We start from the raw sequence: 16,849 nt of genomic DNA, 5'->3' as shown, positions 1-16,849 counted from the left end.
CAAAATAACTATAATTAAATTATAACTCCAATGCTGCAGGCCATTAATTGAGAATCCTGCTAGGGGAGCGTGGATGGTCTCGGAAGCGCACGTGATGTTAACATAACACCCTCCAAGGCTCCACACTGGTGTCGTCATGATTTCCAGATTCATTGCTATCGACTGAGTAGGACTCTGCTTGTAACTGCAAAGGATTTACACACTGCGGACAGACCAAATCCAGAAAACGCTAAGGCTTCTGTGGCCATAAAATAGAGGTTTACAGCTGGAAGAATGAATTTCACAAGTTACTGATAACTGGTAAGACAGAAAATTGTAAAATACAATATATACAGAATGATTTCATTTGTGTGAAATCATACGCACATAAATCCACACATAATAAATTTTCCCCGTGGGAATTTATGCATAGAGAGGGGTCTGAAAGGCCATTAATCAAAAATATGTTGACTTCCAGTATTGAGATTTCCTCTTTCCTTTAGATATTTTATTCTACTTTATTTTACCCTGTTCTATTCTATTTTACTTATTTGACAGAGAAAGCGAGAACGCACAAGCAGGGGGAGCAGCAGAAGGAAAAACAGGCTCCCCGCCAAGCAGGGAGCCCGATGTGGGGCTCGATCCCAGGACCTGGGGTCATGACCTGAGCTGAAAGCAGATGCTTCACCAACCGAGCCACCCCGGGGCCCCTCCTTTACGTTGTTTAAATTGCTTAGGTTTTCTATGAGCATTTTTCCTGTTATAAGCAGGAAAAAAAAAAAAAACTTGAAAAAACACTAAAATGTTCAAGGCACAGGTGAAAATTTTTTCATTCTAGAAACTTTGCATAAGACTGCCACTAGCATGACTGATGGACAATGCCACGTAAGACATGATTTGTTTTCTAGTTTTGAGACACAATTGACACAAAACATCGTGGGATTTTAAGGCGTACAATGTGTTGATCTGATACACTCGTACACTGCACGATGACTACCACCACCCGGTTAGCTAACTCCTTCGCTCCATCAATAAGTACCATGTCTTCTTGCGGGGAGAACATTTAAGATCTCCTCTCCTAACAACTCTCAAATATACCGATCGTCCTTGAGGCCGTTACCCTGAGTGAAATAAGACAGAGAAAGACAAACACTATGACCTCCCTTGGGGTGGAATCTAAAAAAGCCAACTTCCTAGAAAAAATGGCAGTCACCACAGTGAAGGAAATAGGGGCACGTTGGTTAAAGAGTATGAACTTCAGTACAACGATGCTCTGGGGATCCCATGGACAGCATGTTGATTATAGTTGATAAAAAATGATTCTTACATTAAAGTTTTATGAATCCTTTCTATGGCTTCTTCAAGTTCTTCCTTCTGATCAGGAACAAACCGGTACTCCGACACATAGCCCGCGGTGTGTTTATATGGGTCATAATCTCCAAGCTCAGCTGAAAAAGAAATTGAATTTGTTTCCACTTTAGAAAAATATCCCTAAAAATGTTTTAAAGCATTGCCATCATGCAGAAACATTTTCTTCAAGTGTTTATTTTTAATAAATTCATACACAGCTTCCGTTAGTAGAAAACTGTAACGGGCATGTGTGAGTTGTATAAATAAAATCTTGTCTTAAAAACCTAAGTTCTGTATTTTTCCTTTCTGGAAGACTGTAACTATCATCATTACATTATTAAAATTATTACATTACATTATTAAAATTACATTATTATATTATTATTTTATTATTGAAATTACATTAAAATTTTCCTCCCTATGGTAATCCACCTTCCAAGCCCAATCCAGTTCATCTACATGACAGTTTCCTAGGATATTATTTTTTTCTAGACTCTTCTTGGTCTGCAAGTGCCACAAAGGCAAGGACAGGCAGTCTCACTGCCCCCAAAATGACAGTGCAATCTGGAGCTGCCCCACATGGTTGCCATACTGATGCCAAGAGCTGCAACGCAAGGAGTGCCACACGCTGAGCTGCAGCTGGTGTCTGACCACATGGAGTCCCCACAACGGCTACCTGAGGACAGCGTGACCTCTGGAGCATAGCAGCAGGGGGCAGGGGTCAACAAACCAGGGGGGATGTAGAAGAAAAGGGATTTTCAAACCCTCCCACTCGATCAAGAATCAACGCGATTCCTGAGACCAGAACTCCAATGTGACCTGTCACAGGGGCTCGTAACTGGCTTCATTTTTACGTCTTCTGAAAAGACACTGATTAAAATTTGAATTTTGACTACAACTTCCACTAGGAAAATGTCAACTCGATTGGAGGAATTTTTGGACACGAGCTTGCTTCCAAAGAAAGATTCATATTTGTTCTCCGTGTGCTGGAGTGGAGCCTACCCTGGATGGCATATGCTCCCAGCTGGGCAGCAGTGTTGACAGGGCAGGGCAGCCGGCCCTGAAGCACATCTTGCTTGACCTGCAAGAAAAACTGGTATCTAAAAGAGAAATGGGGAAAAAAAAAAAAAAAAAGATCAGTGGCATCTTCCAACACTCGGACCTGAAGTTTCAGACCCTGATAGTCATCGGCAACAGCCCTCCATCACCATTAGTGGAAGAAAAGCCACTTCCTTTTGGTGAGGGAGCTGCTGAGCACACAGGAACTACCGAGACACCCCTGCTGGGGCAACACCGGGGCCGAGGAGTGCGGGCACGCCGTCAGAGGGGCTGCGTGGCCTCCCAGGCTGGAGGTCCCCAGGCAGCCCATCTCCCTGCCGCGCTGGGGCGGCGAAGCGTCTACACCCGTACGGTTAACACGCAGGCGACAATCAGCCATTCTCCGTGCTCCCAGTACTGCCGCCACCATGACCACTACGACTGGCCGTACCTGGAGGCCCGACCAGTGGGACCAGCCTACACGACGAGCTACCTCCAGGGCCACAGGTCATGGGCGCAGGCCAGACAGGCCATCAGGGCGCAACCGCAGCCTGTGGCAGGCCCACTGTCCAGGGCGCTGGCTCGACGCACAGGCAAACCCTCGCCCTGCTGTGATAGTGCCACCCACTGGCCTCCACATGGTAAGTGACCCCTTCCCACATCCAATAGCTCATGGAAGACGCTAGGTCACTACTATCAACACCTCATCGCATGGATGGAGGAAGTAACAGATGCAGAAATGACATCGCTCATCCAAGGAGCAGAGCCCGAGCTGAAACCCGGGCAGTCGGAGCCCAGGGCCTCGGCAGCAGGAGGCTTCGGCTTCACCCGCCCCCTTCACTCTCTTGGCTGGGGCCGGGGGCTTGTGAGCTGCCCACACTGCCCTCAGCTGCCATCACACACACACACACACACAGTAGTCGGCCCGTCGTGGCTTCTCTTTCTTTGGAAGCTGACTCTCGAGGTCACTGCCGAGGGCAGCAAAGGGGCAAAGGAAATGAATCCTAAAGCTCTGCAGTGACAGCATCTCTTCTCTAGATGCTCGCCATCAAGGCCCCCAGTGAAGGAATCCACGAGCCAGATCCTACCTGTTATTACTACTGTTTCTAGAAGACAGATACCAAGTTCAGCTCCCTCACAAGCTCCACATCTGTGCTTCCAGTCTGCCCATTCAGGGGGGCAGCACTGTCTGCAGGGGTCCAAGCAGGAGAAACCGCCCAGCGACATATAACCTGCGCCCACATCCAACCCCCAGGGCTGCTGCCTTCTGGAATCCACACACCTGTCCATCGCCTGGGCTGGGTCGCTGTCCACAGGGCTTCTACGACCTTCCGTGCCCTGCGTCACTCACACCTATCTCCCTTCCAAACAACCTCCTAAGAGGTAAGTGGAATCTAAGAGAAACACGGGATCCCATCACGGCCATGAGCAACAGACACAAGCTTTAAAGACTTCACTTTACTCTCAGAATAAAGTCCGGACCTTGGTGACAGCAGAAGCAAGGGCAGCGTGGTCCTAGGTCGGCCTCCCCATGAACGGACTCCGGGGCCCGGGGTCACGGTTGCAGCCCGCCACATGCACCTGCACGCGGAGGCTGCTTTCACGGGAAATCCCACTGTGGCCCACGGCTACACGGCCGGCGTCCCAAGGCCCAGCTTCATGGCCCTGGTGACGTGGCTCTGGGAGCCAGGAGAAGCTGCTGCGAGCAGCCCGGTTGAGTGAGAGCGGCTGCCAAGCGTCAGGAGGCGTCGGCAGGCCCTAGGCGCCCCAGAGCCCATCTGCAGCCTTCCCCCAGGCAGGCCGGCTGCAGGAGGCATAGGCCAGTGGGTGCTTTTACAGAAAAACACCAAAAAGCAAGTCGAGAAGATCCACTGTTTCCTCTTCAAGTCACACCCACGCCTTCCTGACACCCCATAACGGTGTGTCTTGCACCAAGTGTAAAACTCCAAACAACCAGTGGGAAAAAAAAAAAAAAGGCTCACAGGGCTTGTGCTTCCTGAGCCAGGTCTTTCACCACTGACAGTGACCACGGCAGCTCCCTGACCTCATTCACCTTCCCAGCCTGCTGCGACCATGCCCCAGGCCTGGACGCCCATCCTGGGTACCGACGCCCTTGGTTGCAATCCTCAGTCCTCCTCCCCGAGAGGAGAAAAGCAGAGGGAAGCACAATTAGCAGAATGTAAACGCAAGAGCATATGAACTAAGGAGACGCTTTGCCGGAGTTACTAGTACTGGCTGGAAACCTGCATTCAGTGGCACACTTTCTCTGCTAACTGGGAATTTCTTTGCCTGAAGTGGAATTTTATTTATTTATTTTTTTTAGGAAATGGGTCACAGACACACACTTGTCTTGTTCTACGAAGGCGTTTATAACATCTGACTGAGCAGTCAAATCACTCGCCAAACACAGAACCAGAGGGACCTGATCCACCAGAGTTTGCTTTGAAGGAAAAAAAAAATTGACAGAGATGAAGAAACAGCTTCTCAGCTGACACAGAGAGAAAGGCAAACAGAGAGAAAGAAACGGGGACCCTATCCCATCGGGGATGACAGTCCCAGTGCACAGGTCTGGGACATAGTAACTTCTCAGTAAGCAGTTGCTGACGTGGATGGACATACGAGTGAGCAGGAGACAGATGGCCAAAATGGAAAACACCCAACATTGTTTGCTGTCTTTGAGAAATTCCCAATGAAAAAGAAAAAAGGGGTCTGTTCGAACTTCCCCCAGACAGCCTGTTTCTCAAAGATACCAGAGATCGTAAAGTCAGTGCATTAAGGAAAAAAAAATCCACTAAAATCAAGACAAACTATTTTTAATTAAGAATTTGATTAATCTTGGAACACCTGGGGGGCTCAGCAGTTGAGAGCATCTGCCTTCAGCTCAGGGAGTGACCCCAGGGTCCTGAGATGGAGTCCCACGTTGGGCTCCCTGTATGGAGCTTGCTTCTCCCTCGGCCTGTGTCTCTCATGAATAAATAAATCTTTTTTTAAAATTCTGGAAAAATAAAAGTGTGCTTAATCTGTACCACAGGAAGCATCATATTACTTTTTTATAAGATAAATTTAGAATATAATAAAATTATACTTTCATATGCTGAACTTATACATAACTAACTGCATATGACTTATTTTGTCAATCTTACGGGACTCACAGTCTAATATTTTATTTAAATCACAGATTTAGGGCTGTTGAGTGTTTGCCTCTGTCACTCTAAGCTTTGACTGGATCTCGCGTCCTTGTGTGTCTCTGGTCTTGACAAGGGGGGCCTGCACCCCAGTGGGCCCAGCAGAGCCCTGCTCATGAGCGCTACACAGGCGAAAGCGTGAATGATTCCCCTCCAAGGGTCTGGGTTTGGACGGTCAGTTATGGGGTGGCCCTGGTTATCCTGGGCCCTTACTGGGAGGAAAGAAAATGCTCCCTAAAGATGAGCCACTCACTAGGGACGATTTCCAGACTCATTCTGGCACAAAATGGAGGCATTCTCCAGTTATCCCACGTTCCCTGAAGAGGGCTGCGCTGACACCAAGGTCGCTCGAACCCTTGAACCCCACTGACAAGTGTTGGGGAGAAGCGGACGGCAAAGGAGGTTTGCTTGAAGAAAGGGCAGAGAGACCCCGTTCTGTTCCAGAGCCCAAACCTCAGAGTTCTCTGGGATCCGGAAGCCAGGGGTGCCTTAACCTCCTCACCTGAGGTGGGCCCTCCAGGGATGGGAGGCGCGGCTGGGACACGTGGAGGTGTGACCGCAGTGCCCAGTGTGCCTGACGGAGATGAGCTAAGAGGACGGCAGGATGGATTTCTGCCTCTGCACAGATGGGGCCTGGCACGTGGCCGGAGCCCAGTCGTGACGGGCGATGCCGAAGGGGGGACAGGGGAGACAGCGCGTGTGGCCCGAGGAGGACAACGGTGGAGGGAGCGCATGCTCATGCTCAAGAAGAGGGACCAAACCAGGAATAACGCCTTTGCCTCAAGAGGTAACACTGATGATTAAAATACAGGAACAATCATCTTACATGTGTGCAGTGCTCTGGAACCCACAAATTCCTCTTGCATCCCTACCAGAAGGTGACCCTCGTCCTGACTCTACTGCGCTGTTCAGTTAGAGAAGGAGGGCCGGGCTCTGGAAGCAGATGCGCAGCTGCAGCTCAGTCAGGGGGCAAAGAAGCTAGAACAAGCTAATCCTCACAAAGTGAAAAACAGGGATCACCATATTAGAGTCATAAAATTTTAGAAATAATTGATTAGCTTAAGGTCAGCCTCAAAAAAAAAAAAAAAAAAAAAAAAAAAAAAAAAGCAAACAACTCCAAAAAAAAAACTAGAAAGCACTGCAAACCAAAATCAAAAGCAAGTGCCTATTTTTAAAAACTAGAAAGTACCCATCGGGTACAATTTGTTTGGAACATTATTTTCCTTTTTGGAAACGGTTCCTAGATCCTTAAAGGTTCATTAAGATTTCAATTCGCAGACAGGACAGTGTGCACGGAATGGACGGTCGCTCTGGCTGCTCCTTCCGGGAGGACAGGACCCCTCCCTGTGGTCCCCGCTGCATCTCCCTCGTACCCAGAGCACCGCAGCACCCAGCTCCACATCACTACCGAGCGAAGGTGGGTGGTTGACTGAACTCTGTCCTCAGATACAAGCTCAGGAAACAGGCAACAGGGCGGCTGTAGGATTCGTAATTGAATGAACAACTACACCCATAAAGTGGGGTTTCAGGGGCTGATTTCAGGCTGGAAGACCCACCTCAGGGCTCCACGCTGGTCTTCTCCTCCCTAATTTTTGAGTCAATAACTTGAAAACATTAACTACTTCTCATCCTTTTCACTCTAGCTGTCCCCACCACCCACTGACACATTTTTGTGTCACGGTCACCACTTGGCACGTGTTACCCTATGCATTCCTCTCATCGTCTCTCCCCCTCCCTTCCTCTCATTGTCTTTTTGAAAACAATGATTTCTTTTTTATGGATGAGAAAATCAAGACTTTAGAAGGTTACACAGCTTGTTCAAATTTGCACAACTACTGAGAGGCAGAGAAAGGACACAAACGTCAGCCTGACTCCGAAGCCTGTCTTCCTTTTCTTTTTTTTTTTTTTTTTTTTTTAAGATTTATTTCAGAGAGAGAGCGAGAACACGCACAGGGGGAGGAGCAGAGGAAGAGGGAGACAAGCAGACTCCCTGCTGAGGGGGGCCCGACACAGGCTCCATCCCGGGACCCTGAGGCCACGACCGGAGCCAAAATCAAGAGTGGGACGCTCAACTGGCTGAGCTTCCCGGGTGCCCCCCAAAGCCCGCCCTCCACTCGCTACGCTTACCAAGTGCGCGCGGGACACAGAGCTATAAAGGACCCAGAGTACGTGGAAGGCTCTTGTGATTGTCTGAATCGGGCCTGAAAATAAATTTAACAGACGAGGGCATAGACTATTTAGACGGTCGGCAAAGAGAAGAGATGTTGGGTTCATTCTGCACGAGCCCAGAAAGAAAACCCGGTGCCTACAACAGAAGCGGCAGGATTTCTCACTGGATTTCCCGCCGCTCCCCAGACAGGAAGGCACCCTGTCTTTACCGTGTTTACAAGGAAGCCGACCGAAGCAGCAGGAATGTTGTAGAAAAGGTTCAGGCCAGGGCACAGGAGTCCTAAACGCAGAGTCGTCCTCGTAATCTCCCAATCCTGTTCGTTTCTGAGACCTTTCAGGCCGCTGAGCAGCTACTCCATGTTCGTGTGCTTCTAGTCACTTCCACATTTTTCGTCTCCGGGACCTCACTTCCCTGCGTATCACACTCACCTCTCGTGTTGTTTCCTAAGCTCCACACCCTCCTGGAAGGCTGCGTCTACTATGGGCTACGTACCTGAGACAATTCAAGGCCGGTGGTATCTGTAGTTTTAAAAGAGAACCATCCCCAGGGGCAGGGGTATATAAATCACGGAATACTATGGGGGAGTAACAGACGGGCGAGGGTGGGGAGGCCCGCACAACACGCGTGGGACGGCGTGACGGTCAAGGATGCTAAGCACGTGGAAGGACGGGCACGGGCATGTCGCGATGTTCACTGCAGTGTTACTGCTTCATGCCACAACTTAGTGACCACCTGAGCGCCAATACCGAGTAGGCGAGAACAACCTTCCAAAGAACGGAAGCAGGAGCAATACTCATCGTACGCATGCTGGCCTTGAGCACGGTCTTCCTCCATGAGCAGATACCGCGGGATCTGGGGCTCGGGTCGTAGTTTCTGCTTTTGCCAAACTCCTCTCACGCAACTGGCTCCCTTATCTGCTCGCTTAGATGAACGTGTCCATGCGAGCTGGTGACCTTCTCTTCAGGACACGCTGCAGAGCTTATACACAGAGATCACGCTGGACACACTTTCAACTTACCTAATTCAACTACGTGTTTTGGGCAATGGAAGCCAATTCTTACAGACAGCGCAACCTGGTTCTTGGCTACGTGACCTTGTCTGATATTTGAGGAAGAGCAGGTGTGACGGACATGCCGTGAGGCTGCTTGTTACACAAGTCTATGTGTCTTCCTGACGGGCTGGTAGATTCTGAAGGGAAGGTTCTGCTCATCAAGATCTGGCGAGCAGATTTAAAGTCGTGTGTCGTACGACACTCGCCTTCGCCCTATTAACAATAAACCGAGCACCTTTGGGAAGCCAGCCCTCATTCAAGGTGTAACTCCCCTGAACTGCCAGAGTCAGGAGAGGATGAAAGCCTACCAGGCGCTTACCGACCCAGACACAACGGGCGACCCAAGGCCGACGTTAGTCGCAGCGCCCTCCAGTGCCTACGAAACCTGGTGGGACAGGTGTCTCCAATCTTGCAGCCAAGGAACATGAGGCACGGAAAGTGAAGGGCTTTCCTCGTGTTTTCATAAAATGTTATTTCCTTGCAATTTCCTAATGAGTTACCCTGATGTGTGTGCATGTTTTTACCCCTTGGACTCAGTTTCCCCATGAGCCCACAGCTCAGAAATCCCTCAACTGCAGAGACGACTCAGGAAACTCTAAGGTAAACGTGACCCCTCTCCCAAACGTCCTCCCAACACAGCGGCCCCTCCCCACGGAGGTGTGCCCCCCTCCCCCCACCCTGGTCAAGCAGTTGCAGCAACGTGGTGGTGGGAGACATGAACGCAGCTTGGCACAGTCCTGAAAGGGAGGCCTCGTCGTGCACTGCGGGGGACAGGAAAGGTCCACCCAGCCCTCACTCCTCTCCCTCCCGTGTAAGTCAACAGTCTGAGGAAGAGATGAAAGGACAGAACAGGAACAAAACCACAGGCCGCCCTCATGATGGAAGACGTGATTTCCAATGTTTCCAGTAACACATTCGGCTTCCCCTGAGCCTGAGACAGGAGGTCACTGGGAAAACCGACCACTTAAGGCGTAAGCTGCGGAACAGCCTTCTGCTCGCGGCTGCCTGGCCTTCATAAGCCACCTTCACATGTTGGCGTGGACTCCTTTAACAACATAATACCAATTGGGGATTGTGCCCTAAACAAAATAAAATATTTGATGACGAAGCCCTTGGGTGGCTCCATGGTTGAGCGTCTGCCTTTGTCCCAGGGTGTGACCCCAGGGTCCTGGGATCGAGTCCCACGTCAGGCTCCCTGCATGGAGCCTGCTTCTCCCTCTGCCTGTGTCTCTGCCTCTCTCTCTGTGTCTCTCATGAATAAATAAATAACATCTTTTAAAAAATAAAATATTTAATGACAAAGGTGAAGGAATACATTGTAAAACATTGTGGGGTTTTTCTTTTTCTTCCTTTGTACTAAAAGCAAGTATCTTTTCATTTCCTACACAGGTACGTGAAGGCCCTGGACCACTGATAGGTAAGCTATAACCAATTAAAGAGAAACAACTGGCTGTTCAAACCTGTATTTACACATGCAACCAGAGCCCTAAAATAGCTTTCCTTTCCGCGGTTCAATGACTCCTTTCACATGACTTCAAAGGCTGAAAGCAGTCTTCACAACAATGATACAGAAATATCCCATCACAGCAGATGCAACATCCATCATCACGTCACCCGGGTTCATGCCATTGTCCACACACATCCATCATCGGGTGCTGATTTGCCTCACGTGATGCTAGTTTAACTCTTTTCGTGGAGACACATTACAAAGCAAGCCAGACACCCACCCACTGTCTGACCCCAACTTACATTAAATAAAGCCTTTAGTCTATGCCGCACAGGTACTGTTCAAATGCAAAGTTAATACATACCTGGTTATTTCTTCTTTAAGCTTACACGGATCTTCAGCGTAGAATTTAATACCAAAATACAAAGTATATGGAGGTCCAGCTAAAATAAGAAACAGAAATTAAATTTCATGTTATAAGTTACTCAAAGTAGAAGCGTGATATTTACAATTACTAAAAACTATGCTCACCAAAAATATTTGTAAACTACCTATTGGATAAGGGGTTAATATCCAGCATACACGAGGAGCTCCTATGACTCAATAGCAAAAAAAAAAAAAAAAAAAAAAAAATTAAAAATGGGCAAAAGAATAGAATAGGCATTTTTCCAAAGAAGACACACATAAATGTCCAACAGATATTTATTTATTATATAATTATAAATTATTTTTATTATGAGAAGATGCTCAGCATCACTAAACCATCAGGGAAATGCAAATGAAAAACCACGAGATCACCACCTGACACCTGTAAGAACGGCTGTCAGCAAAGGACAAACGTGTCGGGGAGGATGTGAGTGGAAGGGAGCCCCGTCCGCTGTGGCTAGGATCACAAACTGGTTCAACGACCACACAATCGGGCCATCGCACTACGGGGCACTTATCCGAAGGAGAGGACGCCAGGATCCCGAGGCCGTGTCTTCCCTCCGCTGTTCACGCAGCTCTAATCACCATGGCCAACGTACAGAAGCAAGCCCAGCGTCCGTCGGTGCACCAGGGGAATGAACATAGATGCGTATACACCCAGTCGATGCCTTATCATCACTTCTGCATGGTTGAGCATGTGTGTGTGTAGGTGAGGGTAACACGCACACAATAAAATAGTATATAGCCAGAAAAAAAGAAGAAAATCTTCCCATGTGAGGGGACACAGATGAACCTGGAGAACATTACGAAGGTGACACGAGCCAGACAAAAAAAAACACAACCGCCCGATGTCACCTCCATGCAGAATGTAAAGGAGTCACACGCGCAGATGCAGAGGGTAGGACGGTGGCACCGGGGAAGTGGGAGGGAGAAATGAGGATGTGCTGGCCAACGGCTACAAGTCTCGGTCACACGAGATGAATCAGCTCTGGGGGCCGAGCTGCACGCTGAGACCTGCTAAGACGACACATCATAGATCTTCTTGCTCCCATGACACACACATGCCCACTATGCAGAGGGGACACATTACATCTTCAACTTGCCTGCTGACCTTCCCTCACTGAATACGTGTATTGAAGCATCAAGTTCTGCATCTTTAATGTGTATCATTCTTATACATTAGAGGTACCTCAATAAAGTTCTTTTTTGTTGTTTTTAAAAGATGTAGGTGCTTATTTTGGCGACAGAAAGAGAGTGAGGGCTCACGTGGAAGGGACGGGCAGAGGGAGAGGGACAGGAAATGCCAAGCAGACGTCATGCGGAGCATGGGACCCAGCACCAGGCTCCATCTCACGTCTCCGAGATCTTGATCTGAGACGAAACCAAGAGTCTGGCGCTTAACCACCCGCGCCACTCAGGCGCCCCCTCAATAAAGTCTAAAAAAATCATAGTAAGAACTTCTAAAAGCACAAGAAAATAGAAAATTAAAGACAGGACAGAGAATTGTGTAACAGCAGGACCTCAAGTCTGCAGATATCTGTGCAGGTTATGGGTTTACGTGTTCATAGACACAGGGAAAAAGATCAAATATTTGAGGATGTTGCCTGTTCTTATCCCTAGTGAGGTCATGCACAATTTCCATTTGTTGATAACTTCCCCACTTTTCATGTTTTCTACAACACGTGTTTTTTACACAATGAAGAAAAATCAATGATAGAACCGATGGTTAAAAAAAAAAAACCAAAAAAGATAAAAGAAAAAATTTTAAAAAAAGAAAGAAAAAACCCACCCACCTACTAGTATTGCAAAAAGTACAAAAAATGTATCCGCCTGAAAGCAAGACACAAAAAAATCGGTAGAGCCTCGGAACGTCAATGCTTAGCAGTGGGAGGACCACTGAGGTCTACACAACACACACATACGGTCCCACGACCGAGTACACGGCAGAGGGGCACTGGGTGCTGATTGGGAAAGATGTGCCATCGCCTTCGGGCGCCAGAGGTATGATCCCTTTTTGGTAAAAAAGAAGGTCAGCTATTCAAATATGTTTTCCCCCCAGAAGAATACAACAGAAACGACTAACACCGGCCGGCCTTGGGGAGAACTGGGCCCCCCAGGCCCCGGCTTCCACGAGGCACAGTCCACACATCACGCTGGGATAGGTCTCGAGTGTAAGGTGCGATGGTTCGGGGGGCGAAGGGAGTCCCCCCGCCAGGCTGTGTAGCACACTCCTCCCTTGCGTATTTATTCCTGCATGTGCGTGAGAAAGTTACAGTCCACGCTTAACCAGAGTGGTCATTTTCTTTCCATATATATGTCTCCCTTTTTTAAGAAAAAAAAAAAAACCCACCAGGGAGGCTGTGCGGTGGGAGCACGGGCAACACCGGTGTCACCCCCGCCCCCTCCTAAGAACGTGCCCTTGTGCATCCAGGGACACGAGAACGGGGCTCGGTGGATGGAGCAGCAGAGCCGAGCCACGAGGCCAAGCCAGGGGACACCCCGAGCCTGTCGCCGCCGGCCCACAAGCCTGTTTCTGAAGCCGTTGCCCTGGAAGGCCAGGCACCGACGCCCAGGACCCCCTGAACAGACCCCGGCGTGGCCACTGTCGGAGGAGCACAGGCCGGGCCGCAGGGTGGACCCAGGAGTCACCAAGGCACGCGGCCATGGCCCGAAGGAGGGCACCGAAGGCCGCCGCAATCGCCTCACTGCCGGCCGCTGCCCCGGGGCATAGGGCTTCGAGTGTCCAGAGGTGCCCTGCCCAGGAGGAAAGCCGGGGAGGTGGCGCCAGCAGTGGCATGGAGGATTTAACGCCACCCCACAACAGCTGCGTGGTGCATTTTGTGTCAAATGTTTTATACCTCTAAAAAGATAATTTAGGAGGAGGGGCGAGATGGCGGAAGAGTAGGGTCCCCAAGTCACCTGTCCCCACCAAATTACCTACATAACCTTCAAACCATCCTGAAAATCTACAAATTCAGCCTGAGATTTAAAGAGAGACCAGCTGGAATGCTACAGTGAGAAGAGTTTGTGCCTCTATCAAGGTAGGAAGATGGGGAAAAAGAAATAAAGACACAAAAGGCCTCCAAGGGGGAGGGGCCCCGCGAGGAGCCGGGCTGAGGCCGGGGCGAGTGTCCCCAGGACAGGAGAGCCCCGTCCCGGAGAAGCAGGAGCTGCACCAACCTTCCCGGTGAAAAGGGGCCCGCAGGGAGTTGGAGCAGGACCCAGGAGGGCGGGGATGCCCTCGGGCTCCCGGGGACACTAACAGGCACCTGCGCCCCGGAGAAGTGCGCCGAGCTCCCTAAGGGCTGCAGCGCGCACGGCGGGACCCGGAGCAGCTCGGGGGGCCCGGACGGCGGCTCCGCGGAGGGGGCTGCAGGGCGGGAGCACGAATCCAGCAGCACAGGCTCCGGAGCACAGGGCGCCGGGACACAGCCCAGGACACTGGGACAGGCAGAGGCCGGGAGGGCCCAGGACAGCAAGGACCATCCTTCCCCGAGCTGAGCAGATCAGTGGCCCCGACCCGGAGCCTCCAGGCCCTGCAGATGGAGAGCCCCAGAGCTACTGCGGGAGCTGACTCCAGGGCTGCAGAGCTGGGCCCGCCACTGCGGTTGTTCCTCCTGGGGCATCAGGGGGTAAACAACCCCCACTGAGCCCTGCACCAGGCAGGGGGCAGAGCAGCTCCCCCAAGTGCTAACACCTGAAAATCAGCACAGCTGGTCCCTCCCCCAGAAGACCAGCTAGAAGGACAAGTTCCAGGGGAAGTCAAGGGACTTAAAGTATACAGAATCAGAAGATACTCCCCCATGGGTTTTGTTTTTTGTTTTTTTTTTTCTTTTTGATTTCTGATTGCTTCCCCCACGCCCCCTTTTTTTCACCTTTCTTTCTTTTTCTCTTTTTCTTCTCTTTTTTCCTTTTTTTCTTCTTTTTCTTTTTTCTTTTTCTCTTTTCTTTCCTTCTCTCTCTCTTTTTCTCCTTTTCCCAATACAACTTATTTTGGCCAATCTACACTGAGCAAAATGACTAGGAAAACCTCACCTCAAAAGAAAGAATCAGAAACAGTCCTCTCTCCCACAGAGTTACAAAACCTGGATTACAATTCAGTGTCAGAAAGCCAATTCAGAAGCACTATTATACAGCTACTGGTGGCTCTAGAAAAAAGCATAAAGGACTCAAGAGACTTCATGACTGCAGAATTTAGATCCAATCAGGCAGAAATTAAAAATCAATTGAATGAGATGCAATCCAAACTAGAAGTCCTAATGACAAGGGTTAACGAGGTGGAAGAACGAGTGAGTGACATAGAAGACAAGTTGATGGCAAAGAGGGAAACTGAGGAAAAAAGACAAACAAAAGTCCATGAGGTTAGATTAAGGGAAATAAATGACAGCCTGAAGAAGAAAAACCTACATTTAATTGGGGTTCCCGAGGGCGCTGAAAGGGCCAGAGGGCCAGAATATGTATTTGAACAAATCATAGCTGAAAACTTTCCTAATGTGGGAAGGAAAACAAGCATTCAGATCCAGGAAATAGAGAGATCCCCCCCTAAAATCAATAAAAACCGTTCCACACCTCAACATCTAATAGTTAAGCTTGCAAATTCCAAAGATAAGGAGAAGATCCTTAAAGCAGCAAGAGACAAGAAATCCCTGACTTTTATGGGGAGGAATATTAGGGTAACAGCAGACCTCTCCACAGAGACCTGGCAGGCCAGAAAGGGCTGGCAGGATATATTCAGGGTCCTAAATGAGAAGAACATGCAGCCAAGAATACTTTATCCAGCAAGGCTCTCATTCAAAATGGAAGGAGAGATAAAGAGCTTCCAAGACAGGCAGGAACTGAAAGAATATGTAACCTCCAAACCAGCTCTGCAAGAAATTTTAAGGGGGACTCTTAAAATTCCCCTTTAAGAAGAAGTTCAGTGGAACAATCGACAAAAACAAGGACTGAATAGATATGATGACACTAAACTCATATCTGTCAATAGTAACTCAGAACGTGAACGGGCTTAATGACCCCATCAAAAGGTGCAGGGTTTCAGACTGGATAAAAAAGCAGAACCCATCTATTTGCTGTCTACAAGAGACTCATTTTAGACAGAAGGACACCTACAGCCTGAAAATAAAAGGTTGGAGAACCATTTACCATTCGAATGGTCCTCAAAAGAAAGCAGGGGTAGCCATCCTTATATCAGATAAACTAAAATTTACCCGGAAGACTGTAGTGAGAGAGGAAGAGGGACACTATCTCATACTTAAAGGATCTATCCAACAAGAGGACTTAACAATCCTCAATATATATGCCCCGAATGTGGGAGCTCCCAAATATTTAAATCAATTAATAACCAAAATGAAGAAATACTTAGATAATAATACACTTATACTTGGTGACTTCAATCTAGCTCTTTCTACCCTGGATAGGTCTTCTAAGCAGAACATCTCCAAAGAAACAAGAGCTTTAAATGATACACTGGACCAGATGGATTTCACGGATATCTACAGAACTTTACATCCAAACTCAACTGAATACACATTCTTCTCAAGGGCACATGGAACTTTCTCCAAAATAGACCACATACTGGGTCACAAATCGGGTCTGAACCAATACCAAAAGATTGGGATTGTCCCCTACATATTCTCAGACCATAATGCCTTGAAATTAGAACTAAATCACAACAAGAAGTTTGGAAGGACCTCAAACATGTGGTGGTTAAGGACCATCCTGCTAAAAGATGAAAGGGTCGGGATCCCTGGGTGGCGCAGCGGTTTGGCGCCTGCCTTTGGCCCGGGGCGCGATCCTGGAGACCCGGGATCGAGTCCCATATCGGGCTCCCGGTGCATGGAGCCTGCTTCTCCCTCTGCCTGTGTCTCTGCCTCTCTGTCTCTCTCTGTGTGACTATCATGAATGAATAAATGAAATCTTAAAAAAAAAAAAATAAAGCAATGCTGCCTAGTAGAAATTTCTGCAAAGATGGACTGTTCTACAGCTGCACTAATAGGCTGGTCACTAGCTTCATGTGGTCATTAGCACTTGGCTAGTATAGCTGAGGAACTGAATTTAAAAAAAAAAAAAAGATGAAAGGGTCAACCAGGAAATTAAGGAGGAATTAAAAAGATTCATGGAAACTAATGAGAATGAAGATACAACTGTTCAAAATCTTTGGGATGCAGCAAAAGCAGTACTAAGGGGGAAATACATCGCAATAC

General features: G+C 48.7%; 1 protein-coding gene across 2 annotated transcripts in view; it reads right to left on the bottom strand.

The window, feature by feature from the left end:
* EPB41L4A (erythrocyte membrane protein band 4.1 like 4A) overlaps positions 1–16,849 on the bottom strand; it is a 177,794-nt gene that overhangs the window by 74,642 nt on the left and 86,303 nt on the right. For both annotated transcript variants that reach the window (XM_041753860.1, XM_041753859.1), the window contains 3 exons: positions 10,585–10,663; positions 2,332–2,429; positions 1,307–1,427 (listed from right to left, as the gene is read on the bottom strand). In XM_041753860.1, the coding sequence (XP_041609794.1) occupies positions 1,307–1,427; positions 2,332–2,429; positions 10,585–10,663 (298 nt within the window). The remainder of the gene's footprint in view (positions 1–1,306; positions 1,428–2,331; positions 2,430–10,584; positions 10,664–16,849) is intronic.

The sequence above is a fragment of the Vulpes lagopus genome, chromosome 4, assembly GCF_018345385.1.
Source record: "Vulpes lagopus strain Blue_001 chromosome 4, ASM1834538v1, whole genome shotgun sequence".
NCBI lineage: Eukaryota > Metazoa > Chordata > Mammalia > Carnivora > Canidae > Vulpes > Vulpes lagopus.
The sequence above is the reverse complement of the archived record's forward strand: the minus strand, read 5'-3'. Positions and strand labels throughout refer to the sequence as shown.